Source organism: Propithecus coquereli, unplaced genomic scaffold (assembly GCF_000956105.1).
Source record: "Propithecus coquereli isolate 6110/MARCELLA unplaced genomic scaffold, Pcoq_1.0 Scaffold85, whole genome shotgun sequence".
In the NCBI taxonomy this organism is placed as follows: Eukaryota; Metazoa; Chordata; class Mammalia; order Primates; family Indriidae; genus Propithecus; species Propithecus coquereli.
In genome coordinates this window covers 4,082,558-4,100,410 of record NW_012154729.1, presented here as the reverse complement: position 1 = coordinate 4,100,410, position 17,853 = coordinate 4,082,558, and the positions used below count along the sequence as shown (strand labels likewise).

The following is a 17,853-nucleotide window of genomic DNA, read 5'->3' as shown; positions in this document are numbered from 1 at the left end:
TTATTGGTCCTCTCCTCAAACCACTTGGCCAGTGGCTTTGGCTTTCTGCATAGCGACTGTCCCCTCTTACTTGTTGTTGAGTGAGGAGCTCCAAGGAACACAACACACACACCTGTGTATGTGTATACACACATATATGTATATTACATATATGTCTAAAGAAATGAATCTTAGCCATAAAAATGTAACATTTGCTTTTCTCTATTTTAAAGTTACAATAAATCATTTAATGTATTATTCTCGGGATAATATGTTCTTAAAAGGAAAATATTAATGACAGTATGTTTTGATTTGCACAAGACGAGGGCCAAATAACTTCAAAGGGAACGTATTAGATTTTCCCCCATCCATGGCAACTGAAAGTATATTTTCTAGCCGTTTCCTTTTTCACCTACCTGAAATCATGTTTTGATATTTTGATTGAAATTAGACTTTATATTTGCCGCCAGAGATGAGGCCAACTTTGATGAGGTTTTTCAGTCCAGTGATTGGTAAGCTTTTGTGCCCGATCATCCTCAAGAGACTCTGCAGTTCCCTGAGTCACCACTGCCATCTCCCAAATTGCTCCCCCATTTTGGCAGGGACACACAGAGAAGGAGAAGCGGTTCTGTGCTCAAGAGGCAATGACAGGCCTAAGGGCTGGGCCTGTGGTCAGGCCTTGCTTGAGAGGTGGAAATGATGCAGCATGATTCCCTGTCTTTAGTCCTTTTAAGATCACAAAATCTTCCCCCTAATAGTTTGTGTTTTTTTTTTAAGAGATAAGATCTCACACTGTTGCCCAGGCTAAAGTGCAATGCTGTGATCACAGCTCACAGCAACCTCAAATTCCTGGGCTAAAGTGATCCTCCAGTCTCAGCCTACCGAGTAGCTGGGACTACAGGTGTGCACCACCATGCCTGGCTGAGTTTTAAATTTTTTGTAAAGATGGGGCCTTGCTGTGTTGCCCAGGCTGGTTTTGAACTCCTGGCCTTAAGCAAGTGATCTTCCTGCCTCACCCTCCCAAGGTGTTGGGATTATAGGTGTGGTCCATTGTGCCTGGCCCCATGATAGTCTTAAAAAAATTATACTATTTTTGTATTCTTTATATCTTTTTCTTGGTGTGTGCTTTTTAAAAAAAAATACACATGGCATTGTGCTCTAGATTTTATTGTTTCCTAATTTTTTTTCCCTACCAAATACTGTGGTTTTAGAATCTAGCCAAGTTCCTTTATATAAACGTAATTTGTTAATTCTACCTGCTGAATTGTATTCCAGAAGATATCCATACTGCCCTAGGGATGGGCACTTGGTTTGCCCTACCTCTCTAATTGCACAAATAATTCTGCAACGAATATCCTTGCTCATGTCCTTTTATAGACAGACCTGTGGGAGAGTTTTCTGGGATCTACGCCCAGGAGTAGAATTGCTGGGTTGTGGGAGATACATATACTTAGTTTCACTAACTACTGTCCCTGTTTTAATTTATTCATCTGAAACTTACTGAATGCCTACCATGTGCCAGGCATTGTTCTAGGTGCCAGGGACACAGGAGTGGACAATAGATAAAAACCCTGTTACCATGCTTACTTCTACAGCAGGGAGATGATAAACAAATAAATAAAGTCAGATGGTGATGAGTGCTATGGAGAAAAATAAAGGCAAGAAGTGAGTAGGGAGAACAGGGGCTAGGCTGGGGGTGGACTACAGTTTTTTTTTTTTTTTTTTGAGACAGAGTCTTGCTTTGTTGCCCTGGGGAGTGCCGTGGCGTCAGCCTGGCTCACAGCAACCTCAAACTCCTGGGCTCAAGCGATCCTTCTGCCTCAGCCTCCCAAGTAGCTGGGACTATAGGCACGCGTCACCATGCCCGGCTAATTTTTTCTCTCTATATATACTTTTAGTTGTCCAGATCATTTCTTTCTATTTTTTGGTAGAGATGGGGTCTCGCTCTTGCTCAGGCTGGTCTCAAACTCCTGACCTTGAGCGATCCACCCGCCTCGGCCTCCCAGAGTGCTAGGATTACAGGCGTGAGCCACTGCGCCCGGCCTGCAGTTTTAGATAGAATGGTCAGGGAAGGCCTCACTGAGATGATGGTTAACAAAGACCTCAAGGAGTTTGGTGAGTGAACCATCTGGATATTTGGGGGAAGGACATTTTAACTGGGGGATTAGCAAGTGCAAAGACCCTGAAGTTTTGACAATTTGGAATTTAAGTAGTCCAAAATATATTTGACTAAAAAGGTCTGAAGTGCAGTGCTGTGATCACAGCTCACTGCAACCTCAAATTCCTGGGCTGAAGTGATCCTCCAGCCTCAGCCTACTGAGTAGCTGGGACTACAGGTGTGCACCACCATACCTGGCTGGTTTTTAAATTTTTTGTAACTTATCAAAATACATTTGACCTTTTCAGTTAGACAACTTACTCTATTTACTTTCACTTGATTATTGTATGTACATACCCTGGGTTTCCTAAGATATTTACCCAATCTTGGTTCTTTTATAAAATCTAAGTGGGTGTATGGATATTGGATAATAACTTACTTCTCAACTAACCAGAGCCCAACTAATTTAGACTCTCAAATAGATTATTTTGGTGGTGGCCATCTTTGATGAAAAGGGGTCACATGACCAGGCAATAAATTCGTATTAGGGATTTGGTTAAAAATAAAACAAAACAAACTTCTAGAAATATCCTGAGATCATAAAGATTCAGTCTGTGTTCCATCTTTTACGATTTAGTCTCTCGTTTTGGCTTCTGCAATGGGAATTTGAGAGCCATGCCAAGATCCTGCACTATCAAAGAAGGATTCAGTTATAGTCAGAACGTATTAGGGCTGGGAAGGTTAAAGGCACATTTTTGAAATACAGAGGGCCCTTGTCATTCTTGAGGGCAGTCTCCTAAGGCCGTCTTAAGTTCCCAGTTCCCGGTTGCTGATGTGTTTATACAGGCTCCTGGCTTACACCTGCACCACATGTTTTGTGGAAAGGCATGTGTTTCCTGTGCATATCCTGACTCAATGACTTTTTTTTTTCCTACAAAGAAACAGTTATACATTTTTATTTTTATAGATTAATAGTAGAGGTCAACAAAGCCAACTTGAGATAAATATGCTGGGCTTGAGCTGCTACTAGTTGAATAGTTTCTTCCACCATGGATCTTAAGTGAAATAAATACATATCAGGGAAGCAGTCACATAAAGAATGCTAAGTCCTTGAATGTGAAGAACCAATTGCATTCTCTACGACGTTTATGGTGCTATATGCGTTTAAGTTTAAATTTTATTCAATTTTTTTGTCACTGATTTGTGCAATTAATGTTTATTAGGTGTGTTTTATTCAAGTGATAGGTGTTTTGGTGCAGATTCTGCTTTCTCAGAAGCTTTTAAAGTTTAAATGTGAACATAAGATTCATAATTGTTGACTTTTGTTGGTTATGAATATTAGATACTTTGTAGAAAATATTTCCACTACCTGTCATTACAATTACATGCTTTTTTAAAGCACATTACCATCTTTTGGGTATGTTTATAGCTTGATCGAGTCCTTTGTATACAAAGAGATGTATGGTGATGTTGTTCCCCACTCTTCCTCCAACCCTGCATTTTATCTTCATTTAATTAATGGTTTGACACAAAAGCATATCTGAATGATCTTGCTTAAGTGCTAGAAATGCTGTTTTTTCATTAGACTATTATATGACATACTTTAATAATAGGATATATATGAGTCTGTGAATGAATAGGATACAAACTGTTATGCATTATGATTTTTAAATTATGAGTTTCCTTATTGAGTATTGTACCATGCTGATTTAATGTGCATTCTAACATTATTGGAAAGTAAATCTTTAGCTTTTCCAACTGTAAGGAAACCATGGGACTCAATACTGTTTTATATGAATTAATAAAACCACAGGGTACATAAATTATGCCACTAAAAATATTCTTTTGTTCAATATATTTCAAAACTTAAATTGCCTTTAAAATGAGACTAAAAGATTCTGTATTGACAGATTTAAATGTGGCTATGTTACTTATTTTAATGATTTTGTCTATAAGTTATAAGAGAAATTATAGTGATTTTTATAACTCTCTATCATTATCAGAATTTCTCATGAGATCACTTGTTTTGGGAACTACAGACTTAAACCACAGAAACTGGAATATAAAATTTCCATCTTTAGACTGTGCAATGTGTTAAGAATCTTTTTCTCCATCTAGGTACCATTTACATTTACACCATTTGCAGAAAACTGATGGCCATAGGTCAATCTTCCAAGGTATGAAATGTACTGACAAAATATTTTTGCCTATATTTCCTGATTTTCTTAAGACTTTCATTACACAGTACATTGAATGTTAAACAAAGAATATTTAATGAATTATACAATATAAAATTTAGTGAATATATATTATATAGTTTTACTGTTCTTAGTTTTACTTTAATAGTGATCATATGTAAAAATGTGGACAATAAAGCATTAATGAAAAGAAAGGGAATTCCTAAAATTGGTAGGTATTCTCCAGTGTCTCTCTGTCTCTCAGATAGTCACACCTGTCACCCATGATACTGGACATCTATGTGGTTACTATGTCTCTAGGTAGGGTGACCATCCATCCCGGCTTGCCCAGGGTAGTCCTGCTTTATGCCTGTTGTCCTGGAATCATTATTAATAGTGCCCTCTTTCACTTTTAAAAGTGTCCTGGTTTGGATGATAAACTATGATTACTCTATTTATGTCACGCTGTAGAGCTTGGATTTCATCCTGCTTGAAGTGCTTGCACTTTACTTAATGCCTACATGCTAATTGGGCGAATGAACACTTAAACTCTGACCCAGTCACAAGACAAGGGCAAGGAGATTTTATTTTATAATAAGATTCTCACTTCCCAATACTCAATGCTCAGTTTTGGCTTGAGGACATTGCTGACTCTTTTACTGACTTCCCTACAATGTTGTTAGCACTTTTGCTCTAGGAGACATATTTATTCCCTATATTCATTTTCCAGTTACTGGAATGCAGTTCAAGAAGGGTAAATATACTCCAGGTGATACCCTGCTTGAGTTGTTGCTGGCATCTGCAACATGACTACTTTATTTTTCTTCATTCCATGCGAAACCTTACCCTGAATATTCAGGAGAGATACTTTTTTTCTTATTTCTTCAAAGCATAGCCAAGTATCTTAAAAGTTGACAATATTTAAAAAATAAAAATAGACGTAAAGATATTTGCATGTTCAATGCATAACATTGTGTGTTCTCTTTCTGTTTTGTTCCTCAAATTAAAAAAAAAAAAACTCTGTTACTGTCAGTGACTTGAACTAGCTAGCTTTTTGAGTGTGAATTAAATTGAGGGGACACTGTCTCATGTATAATGTCAATTTGGCCTACAGACTATTCTAATGACTCTACATTCAGCTCCAAATGATTTCCTAAAAAGAATTTGCATACTCCTGTTGCACTCGGTACAACAACAAATACAGCTTCACAGGGCCGTCATGGTTTGGTCTGCTACAGTGTTTGCCTGCCAAAGCTTTGAAGGGCAGAGATGTCTGTGCCAACATTTCACTGTTAGTGTTTGTACTTGTTAATGCTGAGAGAATTTTAATTTAAAGTGATAGTCATCTTAAAATAATTTGTTATTTATAAACTGTGCGAGACATCTCCTCATATAACTTGGGTTTGTCTCTGACAAAATAAGGAGTGAGGGAGGATGGTTCTGTGGTCTCAGTCTTGTGGGATGGGAGTGAGAGGAGTGAGGGATGCAAGGACTGTGGGTGGTCGGTGGTTGTGCAGTTGCCACCTGAAGATCAGGATGAAATTCTTTCAGTTTCTTTAATATAACAGGTTTCAAGGAAATTAATAATTTTCACCGAGAAATTCCCTCCCCCTTAGCTGGTAAGTTGATTCCTGAGCTGAGGCTAAAAAGGGACTTGAGGCATCCATTTAATGGAGACAAGCCTATGTCCAAGTGCTTCTGGGTCCGAGGGACCTGGATACTGTAGTGACTTTAGCGTTCAAGTCTGTTATAGCAGAGACAGGAGTGGAAATAGACCTGGGATCCTCAGGATCTAGAACAATCTAAACTCCCATTTTTACAGGATTTAGGCATTATGGCTACCCTTTGTTATTATTATTGAATCAGTACTGTGTGCTAGGTACTGTGCAAAGGGCAATACCATCATCATCATCATTAACATTTGTTGACTGAATGCCTACCATCCATCAGGTATGCTTCTAAGCACTTTCATGTATTATCTCATTTAATCCTCACACCACCACTTTGAGAAAGGTGCTGTTATTACCTCCATTTTATAGATAAGGAAGCTGAGGCTGGGAAAAGTTAATTTGCTCAAGGTCACACATCGAGTCACAGGTATACTGAAGCCAGAGCCAGTGTCACCCTGTAGTGCCTCCCAACACCATTGTAATACTGCATGTCTATTGACTAAATCGAATCCTGCAATGACCCGTCCTATTTTGGTTTTCCTACTCAAATGGAGGAGCTGTATGGAAGGGGCTGATATTTTTTGATATGACTCTGTGTTCCTAAAGAGATTCTGAAGATCAAGACTAACCAGGGGCTCTTCCCTAGATGGGAAACACTTAATTTAGTGCTGAGGCAAGTTACCAGCATAAATTTAGGGATCAGAGGGAAGTCAGAGTTCTGAAATTTCTTTCACTAAAGACATATGACAATTTTGCTTTTGTTTGTGGAATAATCTGTAGTTTCTTCTGTGGCATTTAAAACTGTGTACTATTTAGGCTGGGTGTGGTGGCTCACGCCTGTAATCCTAGTACTCTGGGAGGCTGAGGTGGGAGGATTGCTTGAGGTCAGGAGATTGAGACCAGCCTGAGCAAGAGAGACCCGTCTCTACAAAAAATAGAAAAATTAGCCTGGCATGGTGGTAGGTACCTGTAGCCCCAACTACTTGAGAGGCTGAAGCAGGAAGATTGCTTGAGCCCAGAAGTTGAAGGCTGCAGTGAGCTTCCATAATACCACTGCACTCTAGCCCTGGGGGACAGAATGAAGCCCTGTCTCAAAAACAAAAAAACAAACCTCCCCAAACAACAAAAACAATAACAACAGCAACTGTATAGTATTTAGCAAATATTAAAAAATACAATAGAATCCAGTCTAAGAAGCTATTGGTTTCTGTGCCATTTTACTATAAAATTGAAATAGTTTGGTAAAGTATGCAGCTTGAATAGCTACTGTCAAATTATTTCACACACCATTACATAAGCTTTGAATCCCAACGTTGAAATTGGTTCTGTGTCATTGTCTTCAAATGACATAGCTGATATCGGTGAAGCTGCAGTGCCATCCGGTGGCTGAGCTGATCGTGTATGTTTTTCCTATGGGACACCTGAAACATGCTCTTGCTGGGCGCATATTTTAAATATGAAAATCATTTGGTTTTTCGAAGTTTTTTTTTTTTGCTATGACAAGAACAGTCATGCTGTATCCCATCAATTTTTTTTTTACAGAAATAATTATATCTAGCTTTTACAGGTAAGAAAAAAATGCTACAAATTGAGTCATTTTTTGAAAATGGCTTTTCATGTTTAACCTTGCAAGACAGGAACCCTAAGCGGTTTATGGTGAGCTTTTCCCGTTTGTCAAGGCTGCTCTGTGGAGTAGAAAGATCACCATACTTGGGAGGTCAGAGACCTGAATCACAGCCCCAGCTCTATGGCTTAGAGCCAGTTTAGCCTCTGGGAGTCAAATTATGCTACATTTAAGGTCCTTTCTGGGACAAAAATCTGTGATTTACTTTAATTCTAATTCTAAATTCAAAGCCAAATATAATATAAACAACTGTTAACTGAAGCTATTTTTATTTGGAAATGTAGAATTTCTAATGCCAGGAGTCCTGAGGGATTTTGGAAAGAGGTGAATTTAAAGGTAAATTTAAGTGGCTTCATCCCTTACCACCCAAACCACAACAATCCAAATGCAAAAATCCGAAATAGAGGTTGCTAGGGAGCTGTAGATGTGAGAAAAACCCAAGAATTTTTGGTGATTGCTAATTTTATATCGGTTCACCATGTGGCAAGGTTAGCAAACAGCAAGGACGGCAACAACAAAACAGCAAGAAAGCAATCTCAGGCTGACTTAGTAGAGGTACAGTGTCCAGAGCCAGGGACTGAGAATTTTCACTCTACTGGGGTCTAGTCATACACGCTAAAGCGACATTGGCAACCCAGGGCGAAGGCACAGAAGACTGAGCGTGGTGGAGAAGGGCAGAGCGGTTCTGTGAGGGATGGAAGTGCTTGGGGATGTTCATCCTGGATAGGGGCCTGAGGGAGAAGCAGGCTGCATAGATGGTTTCAGATTCTTGGAAGGATATTATTTGGAAGTGAGTTTTGGATTGTTTTGTGTTGTTCCAAAAGGCTAGGACCAATGTACTGGCGGTATAGCAAGATGGATTTTATGTTAGATTATGGACTATTTTTCATGTTTAAAATTGCCTTCTGTTGCCACGTGGTATGTTCCTTTCTACTGGCTGTAGGAACTCTTGGGGAGAGAAGTTGTGGGCGTCTGGTGGTAGTGCCTGTGATGGATATGGTGGTGGAGATGGAATTTGGATTCAGCCTTTTGATTCTACGATTGCTTGAAATATTTCCATATTTAGCACCATGAACTGAAACTTTTGTATGAAAGTCGGTCAGTCAGCAAATATTAATTGCATGTCTACTACATGCCAGATAAAGTTCTAGGTGCTTGGGATACAGTTATGAGCAAGACAAAATCCCTTTCCTAAGTGAACTACATTCTAGTGAGATGAGCTCACATTCCAGTGGATAGCAAAGAATATTACAATTCTGTGTCCAACCTTGATCTATTTCCAATAGTCACTTTCCCCTGGAATCAAAACTGACTAGATAGTAGAGAATTCTGGCCTTTTAGTCTTGTCTTTCTCTTAGATTTCCATGGAGCTGCTTGCACACGTCTTATGTATACTATCTTTGAGGGCTCCAAAGATGGTAATAGGATCTGAATGTTATCAATGTTTTCCCTATTTTTACTATTAAATACTATGTCAGTCTGGTGGGTTTGCTTTACATAGACAAAACTCCTGGACCTTTCTGATTTGCCTTTTCAAGGTGGGGTCTGACTATTGTTTTGCCTTAATGATTTCCTCAATTATTGAAGGCCTAATTCATTATTGAAAGAGGGACTTTATTCTGCTGTCTGAATTTATTATCATTATTTGAGAACCTAGAGTAATACTTGTTAGCTCTCCTGTGGCTTGTTCTGCTGACTTTGGCTTGTCTACTGAATTCATTAATAATGCTTGGGAATATCTGTTATGTACCTGACACTATCCTAGGTGCTGGTGATGAAAGAATGAATGAGGCTCTGTTCCTATTTTCAAAGAGATAGCAGTCTAATTTTGGAATCACACATGTGAACATGTTAATGCAATTGGACGTGACATATGATATGTATTTGTATATAAAATATATGTGGATAATGTATATGCACACATAACACAGCAGAGATTGAAATGAGGCCATGGTCATTTCTCTCTAGGGACAACTAATTCTCTTCCTCCTCCTCCTACTTCTCTCTCCTCCCCCTTTTTCTTCATTGTCATTACCAAAGTTAACACTTACTATGTGCCAGTCACTGTTATAAGCATTTAACACGTATTAACTCATTTAATCCTCAAATATTCCTGTAAGATATTTACCATTACCCCTATTTTGCAAATGAAGAATGTGAGGCACATGGAATTTAAGTAAATTGTCCAAGGTAACACTGCCATTAGTGGAGGTAGTATTTCAGCATATGGCACAGGTAGAGAAAACATTCAGAGTAGAGACAGGAGAGTGAGCAAAGACACACATATTTGGACTAGTGAGATGTGTGGAACAGAAAGCATCTTGGAATAGCTTTAAATGTGTGGTATAAGGTCAAGAGTAATGGGGAAGGAAAGGTGGGGATTAGGTCATGAAGGGTCTCTGCAAGCCCTACTAAATAAAGAACTTATACTTCGTCATATAGGCAATAGGAAGCCACAGAAATGTTTAAAGCACAAAAGTGATACAACCCCGTTTGCATTGTAGGAGAGAACTCTGGTGGAGGTGAGGAGGATGTATAAGGAGGTGTATAAGAAGAAGGGAGGTGGTGAGACCAAAGACAGTGAAATAAGTGAGGAAGTATCCTAATGGTCCAGGGAGACAGGTGGAGACCTACTTGGTTAAGGCTGATATTTCCATGGATAGAATTTAGAATTTCAGATTCTAAGGTATTTTGCTCACAGATTCTTATTTTCACCCTGGTAACATTTCTTATATTAATATGTAATATATAGGCCAAATTTCCTCTTTCTCACATTAAATCAAGTAAAAGGCAATTATACTTTGAGCTTTTAAAATATTTTCAAAGAAAGACTAAAGATTGAAAAAGTTAACTGTAGAGTATACATAGTCAAATAGCATTTCCCAGTATAGGGTTTGTGGGAAGAATATACCAAAAAAGAATTATCAGTGGATTTGTATGGCACAAGAGGTTGTTACATATGTTCCTATAGGCAGGCCAGTAATAATGGTGATCCTTTTCCTGCCATTTTGTTTCAAATTGTACCTTGGGAATAATTACAGTGGTAATAGGCACCATTTATAGATTGCTTATTATGTGCCAAATATCATCCTAGCACGTAATGCATACATTGTCTCTTTCTCCACAAAGCACTGCTGTGTTGTGATAAAATACCCATTTTACAGATGAGGCAATTGAAGTCTGAAAAGGTAAAATAATACATACACTAGGTGGTAAAATTGAGATTGAAACCCAGGTTTATTTGATTCTAATTTTGGACTATTTCTATAATATTAAGCATCACTGGCCTCAGGCTGTGAGCTTTTTCATGTTCCCTACCTCCTATACCAGCTAATTTTCAGAATAATACACTAGTTCCAGGCCAACTAATAACAATTGTATTGTTGGAGTTAGCTCCTAGATGACCATTGACATTTGATAAATATTAATAAAAATGAGCTGAGAATATTAAAGGCCTTAGAAAGAAGACATTGTAAAATGGCTAATCTGAGATTTTGAGTTATCTAAATTATTGTTTTAATTTTTAAATGCTTGTTTTTTTCTGGATTCATTGTTTTGGTATTTTGGTTTAAGTAGTCAGCAACTTGTGCTTACAACTTATAATTTGATTATATTAAATAAAACTATCATTATTAGCTTAGAATGAAAATAGATCCAATTGTACCCTTTGTTTTGCAGGCCTTAGAATATCTCCTGTGGGCCAGCGTGTGTATGGAGTCTTCAGTCCCGCTCCTGTCGCTCAGGTACCTGACGTGGAGAGCTACCCTCTACGCGGCTGTCTGCCAGTGCTACTACAACTGCCAAGCTGGTATTCACGGAGAGGTATGCTACTTTTTAATTCGGAACATTCCAATATTTAAAAATACAGCTTATCCAGCGTTTTCTACTTTAGATGCCATCAAGAACAAAAAAAACACCAAAGAATTGAAATGTAGCAAAGCCAAAAGTTCAAGGGTATATTTGCAGAAGTTTGCTTGGTTTTTCCATTCTGTTGATCTTTTGCTCTCCTTTTTGCTATCTATCAACTTCCACCTTCTTTGCTCTATTTCTGAATAGGATTGCTGGTATTTTTTTAATTAAAACGTATATTTTGAATTGGCAAAGAATAATTGTATATACTTATGGGGTACAATGTAATGTTTTAATAAATGTATACGTTGTGAAATGATTGTATCAAGCTAATTAACATATCTATCACTTCACATATTTATCATTTTTTTGGAGTAAGAACTCATAAAATCTTTTCTTCTGCAATTTTGAAATATGTAATACATTATTATTAACCGTGGTCACCTTGTCGAAAACTTCTACCTCCTGTCTTTCCATCCTCATTTTGCTCTTGTATACAAGCCACCTTTCTTCCTTATTCAGTTTTGTATTCCTTGTTACTCACTATATTCTTGTCTTACTTTTCTCTGCTAACCGTCATTTAATACATTTTCTAACCCCTTTTTAATACACTCTATTTCTTTTCTTTGTTTTTTTCCTGTGTATCTTTTAGATTGCATACTTGAAATATAACTTAACTGGTCAGGACTTCTATTGGTCTGTATAGTACCTCTGTGTAAATTAGAAACGGCGCCCTCTCTACAGTACATGGCACCTGGCTTGGTCAGTGGGTGGGGCCTTGGTGAGAATTAGAATTAGACACCCTTCTTTTAGGCCAACACATCCCTGCACCAGGGTGCACGTGTTGATAAGTGGAGTGCAGGCTGGATTTGAGCTTTCACTCAACCCACTTGGCTGGAAGTCTTGTGTAGGACAGCCTTCACAGCTGTGCAAATACCTGTTCATGTCCTGTTTACAACCATAAATAAATCATCTGGTCAGTTAATGGTTCCTTTACGCTTAGTTTTTCCTGCTTAAACTAGTTCTGAAGAGTTGGATGGTAGTGGCCCATAGGCAGAGAAATAGTCTAATTCAACCCTCGTAGGATACTTTTGTAGCCCAGGATACATCGTATATGTATGAAACTACTAGAAACTACTCATCACATGTGAATAATTAACTTTAGAGTACTAGTGGTGGCATATTTTGTCCTATAGCTACTCAAATTAGCAGGGAATGGAACATTTGTATAGTTTTTAAAATTTCCAAATATTAAGAGGGTACAAATGTTTTTGTTACATGGATAGCTTTTGTAATGCTTGAGACAGGGCTGTAAGTCTCCCATCACCTAAACAGTGTTCACTGTACCTGTTAGGTAGGTTTTTACTCCTCCCTTCTTCCCCCCTCCCCGCTGCTTGATTTCCAATGACTTTTACTTTCCTCTGTGCACATGTGCCCCTTGGTTAGTTCCAATTTGTTAGAGAGTACACGTGGTGTTTGTTTTTCCATTTTTCGGATATTTCACTTAGTCTCCAGTTCCATTCAAATTGTTGCAAAAGGCATTAATTCACCCTTTTTATGGCTGAGTAGTACTCCATGGTATACATATACCACATTTTATTAATCTACTCATGAATTTATGGGCACTTGGGTTGATTCCACATCTTGGCAATTGTGAATTGTGCTGCAATAAACATTTGAGTGCAGGTGTCTTTTTGATTAAAAGACTTCTTTTCCTTTGGGTAGATACCTAGTAGTGGGATTGCTGGATTGAATGGTATGTCTACTTTTAGTTCTTTGAGGAATCTCCATACTGTTTTCCACAGAAGTTATACTAATGTACAGTCCCACCAACAGTATATAAGTGTTCCTTTCTCTCTGTATCCATGCCAACATCTATTGTTTTTGGACTTTTTAATAAAAGCCATTCTAACTGGGGTAAGGTGATATCTTATTGTGGTTTTAATTTGCGTTTCCCTGATGATTAGTGATATTGAGCATTTTTTCATATGTGGCCATTTGCCTATCTTCTTTTGAAAATCTGTTCATGTCTTTTGCCCATGTTTGTAGTTTTAAACATTTGATTCCTACTGGGATTCTTCCTTATTGAAAATTTTATTTTATTTTTTATTTTTTAATTTTTCAGAGAGACAGAGTCTAGCTATGTTGACCAAGCTGGTCTTGAACTCCTGGCCTCAAGCAATCCTCCCACCTTGGCTTCTCACAGTGCTGGGATTACAGGCATGAGCCACTATACCCAGCCCCTTTATTGGAAATTTTAACCCTTCCTATATGTTAATATTGTGATTGGTCTAGAAGCATCTTCATTAAAAATTATATATTATGAATGAAATATTTCAAACAAATCATGAGATAAATGACATGAACTCTTAATAACTCTCTTGAACTCTTTTGTTACCTCTAGAGAATTATAATAATGGTGATATGATTAAATAAGTAAGCCTGCCTTTTTCCTTCCTTACTTTCCTCAGATATTTAATAAATACTTTCTATATGCTGGGTATTGGGGGTACAAAAATGAGAAAGACTTTTTAAGGAACTCAAAATTTAGTGGATGACATGAACAGCTAAATAGATAATACAGCATATTATGGTAGGAAGGTTAGATTTGAGAAGCACACCTAAGGATGGTTTGTGTGTGTGTGTGTGTGTGTGTGTGTGTGTGTGCGTGCGTGTGTGTGTGTTCACAGAGGTGTGTGCGTGTGAGCACCCGTGCCAGATAAGTAATAATCTGTATGGAGCTACTGTTTAACCCATATTTTGGCTTTCCTTACTTTTTTTGAATTTCATAATTAATAAAATTAGCATATCTGACAGTTTATTAACTTTAGATCTATAGATTTTAGTGATGCTTGTAGCATGCCAGACTGGATAGATATTTATTAATAGCTACCATGTTATAAGAAGTCAGCATCAGCCTGAGCTTAATTCACAGATTAAATCAAATGTCTAGGAGAACAAAACACATTGTCTTTATACATTTTTAATCACTATATTCTAACTCATTATTAATTAAATTTATTTTAATTGCATGTAGGCATTCGCTCGTCGTGCTTTAGCTAAAATTGATGAGTTAAGGCAACTGGAGTTAATGAGTTCCTCACATGAAGAATCCATAAGATCGTACAGAGAGGCCACACTAAAGGTATAAAACTTTCATGAAATAAAAGAAATTTACTGTGCTCTATAGCTGATTAAGTACTTAATATTAGTAGTTGAGAAGTACATCCCATTGTTACTTCACATGTAATTCTTCTTTTTGAGACAGATGGCAGTGATGATCTTCAAAAGAGGAGTCTTTGAATCCAGAAGAAAAAACAAAGCTTTCTTTAGACCAAAGATAAGAGTTAACCTAAGGGAAGCACAAACTGTAAGTCTAAAAACATCTTCTCAATTTAAGACTCTTTTTTCAGTGTATTTGTGCATAACTTGGTGTCTTTTTTTTTTTTTGAGACAGAGTCTCACTCTTTTGCCTGGGCTAGAGTGAATGCAATGGCGTCAGCCTAGCTCACAGCAACCTCAAACTCCTGGGCTCAAGCGATCCTCCTGCCTCAGCCTCCTGAGTAGCTGGGACTACAGGCATGCGCCACCATGCCCGGCTAATTTTTTCTATATATTTTCAGTTGTCCGATTAATTTCTTTCTAATTTTAGTAGAGACAGGGTCTCGCTCTTGCTCAGGCTGGTTTCGAACTCCTGAGCTCAAACAATCCGCCCGCCTCGGCCTCCCAGAGATCTAGGATTATAAGCGTGAGCCACGGCGCCCGGCCCCTCGGCGTCTTTTAAACCTAGCCACTCATTATTAAATTTTGCCCCTGATTCTCTGCACCAACGGGCAAATAGGGAGAAGAACGATCTCCCAATTTGGACATGGCCTCACTTTATCTCTTTCTCAAAGCTTTTGTGCCTTAGCACAATCCCAGTTTTGCAACTTTAAAGGACAAGAGGCTGAAGAGGAGCCTATAAAAGGGTTGATTGAACAGGCCTCTGAGTAGTTCTGCACATGCCTTTGTCTTTCACTAGTTTGTGTTAGCTTAGCAGGCTCAGAGGTTGCGCAGAAGATGGAGGCACATTTTCTCATCAGCCTTAGGCTTCTTCTTCACCTTTGGGAGTGTTCAGGAACTAGGTTATCCTGTAGCAACAAACAACCCCCATACCTCAGGTGGCTTAAAACAGCAATTTATTTCCCACTGGAGTCCTATGTTATTATAGTTATCGGAGGCTCTGCTTTTATGAAAGCTGCTCAGGGACAGGCTGAGGAACAGCCCTCATTTTGAAAATTGCTGGTCGTTCTGCCAGAGGGGATAAAAGAGAGCTCTGGAAGATCTTGCACAGGCACTCAGTATGGAAGTGACGTGAGCCTCTTCTCACATATCATAGCTAGTCACACAGCCCCTCCCAACCACAAGCGTATTTGGCAAACAGCACTATGGACCATCCCAGCGAAGGAAGTGGGACAAAGTTCTGTCTGTGGGGTCCTCTGCCCCCTTTCTCCCTCTTGCCTTTGCCTTTTTTCTTCTTCCACAGTCTCCCCCTCTGCCTTTCTCACTCTCAATATCCCTTAAGGCCAAGTTTTTTTTTTTTTTTTTTTGAGACAGAGTTTCACTGTGTTACCCGGGCTAGAGTGAGTGCCGTGGCATCAACCTAGCTCACAGCAACCTCAAACTCCTGGGCTCAAGCAATCCTTCTGCCTCAGCCTCCCGAGTAGCTGGGACTACAGGCATGAGCCACCATGCCCGGCTAATTTTTCTATTTTTAGTAGAGATGGGGTCTCGCTCTTGCTCAGGCTGGTTTCGAACTCCTGAGCTCAAAACAATCCGCCCGCCTCGGCCTCCCAGAGAGCTAGGATTACAGGCGTGAGCCACCGCACCTGACCTTCAAGGCCAAGTTTTATATCTTGTTGAAACTTTCCCCGACTGTTCTATTAATAGATGGCCACACACTCTCTGTGAGCTTCTATGTAGGGACTAAAAATGAAAGTGAGGGGAAAGAAGAGGAGCAGCTTCTGTAGAAGAGTTGTAGAATCTCAGAACCCAGAAGGGGTTTTGGAAACCATCTGGTTCAGCCCTTTTCTATTACAGATGGGGAAAATAAAGCTCGGAGTATCTAAATGACCGCTCAGAGTCACAAAGGCAGCTGTTGGTGGAACCTGTATCTCTAAGCCCACTGCTTTCTCACTACTCCAGTGACTGCTGCTCTCTGTCCTCATTTCTTCTTAAAACATTTAGGAGTAATTCTTTTTTTTCCTTTTAAATAAATCATGATGTTTAAATACAAATATTATTTGAACATGGTACCTTACCATTGCCAGTGTGACAATATCAACTACTGAGCCCAGAAGTATATTTTATATATCTCTTTTAAATCAGATCCCTTACAGACCTGAAACTATAAAAATTCTAGAAGAAAATCTAGGAAAAACTCTATTGGACATTGGCTTCAGCAGAGAATTTATGACTAAGATCCCAAAAGCAAATGCAATAAAAACAAATGGGACTTAATAAAACTAAAAAGCTTCTGCACAGAAAAAGAAATAATCAGCAGATAGAAAAACTACAGAATGGAAGAAAGTATTCGCAAACTATGTATCCAACAAAGGACTAATATCCAGATTCTACAAGGAACTCAAACAACTGAATGAGAAAAACCCAAATAACCCCGTCATCGGGAAAGGACATGAACAGATATTTTTCAAAAGAAGACATACAAATGGCCAAGAAACAAATGAAAAAATGCTCAACATCACTAATCATCAGAGTAATGCAAATTAAAACCACAATGAGATGCCAGCTTACTCCAGTTAGAATTGCCATTATTAAAAGGTCAAAAAATAATAGATGTTGGTGAGGATGCAAAGAAAAGGGAACTCTTATACACTGTTGATGGGAATGTAATTTAGTACAACCTCTATGGAAAACATTATAGAAATTCCTCAAAGAACTAAAAATAGATCTACCATTCTATCCAGGAATCCCACTACTGGATATCTACTCCCCCCAAAAAGAAGTCATTACATCAAAAAGATACCTATACTTACCTGGTAGGGGAGATGCCATGATCACGAAGGTGGTTTTCCCAGGGCGAGGCTTATACATTGCACTTCGGATTTGCTGACCCCTGTGATTTCCCCAAAGGTGGGAAACTCAACTGCATAATTTGTGGTAGTGGGGGACTGCGTTCACACTTTCCCCTGATACTTTGTAAAAAAAAAAAAAGAAAAACAAAGAAAAAAAAGATACCTGCACTCATATGTTTATCACAGCACTACTCACAATAGCAAAGATGTGGAACCAACCTAAGTGTTAATTAATTGATGATTGGATAAAGAAAATGTGACACACGCACACGCACACACCATAGAATACTACTCAGCCACAAAAAAGAATGAAATTGTGTCTTTTGCAAGAACATGGATGGAACAGGAGGCCATTATCTTAAGTGGAATAACTCAGAAACAG

At 38.5% G+C, this 17,853-nt stretch overlaps 1 protein-coding gene across 1 annotated transcript in view; it reads left to right on the top strand.

The window, feature by feature from the left end:
• Positions 1-17,853, top strand: part of CFAP54 (cilia and flagella associated 54) — a 344,097-nt gene that overhangs the window by 10,135 nt on the left and 316,109 nt on the right. Inside the window, exons 5-8 of the mRNA XM_012663989.1 lie at positions 4,196-4,254; positions 11,227-11,370; positions 14,435-14,542; positions 14,666-14,767. Coding sequence (XP_012519443.1) covers positions 4,196-4,254; positions 11,227-11,370; positions 14,435-14,542; positions 14,666-14,767 — 413 coding nt within the window. The remainder of the gene's footprint in view (positions 1-4,195; positions 4,255-11,226; positions 11,371-14,434; positions 14,543-14,665; positions 14,768-17,853) is intronic.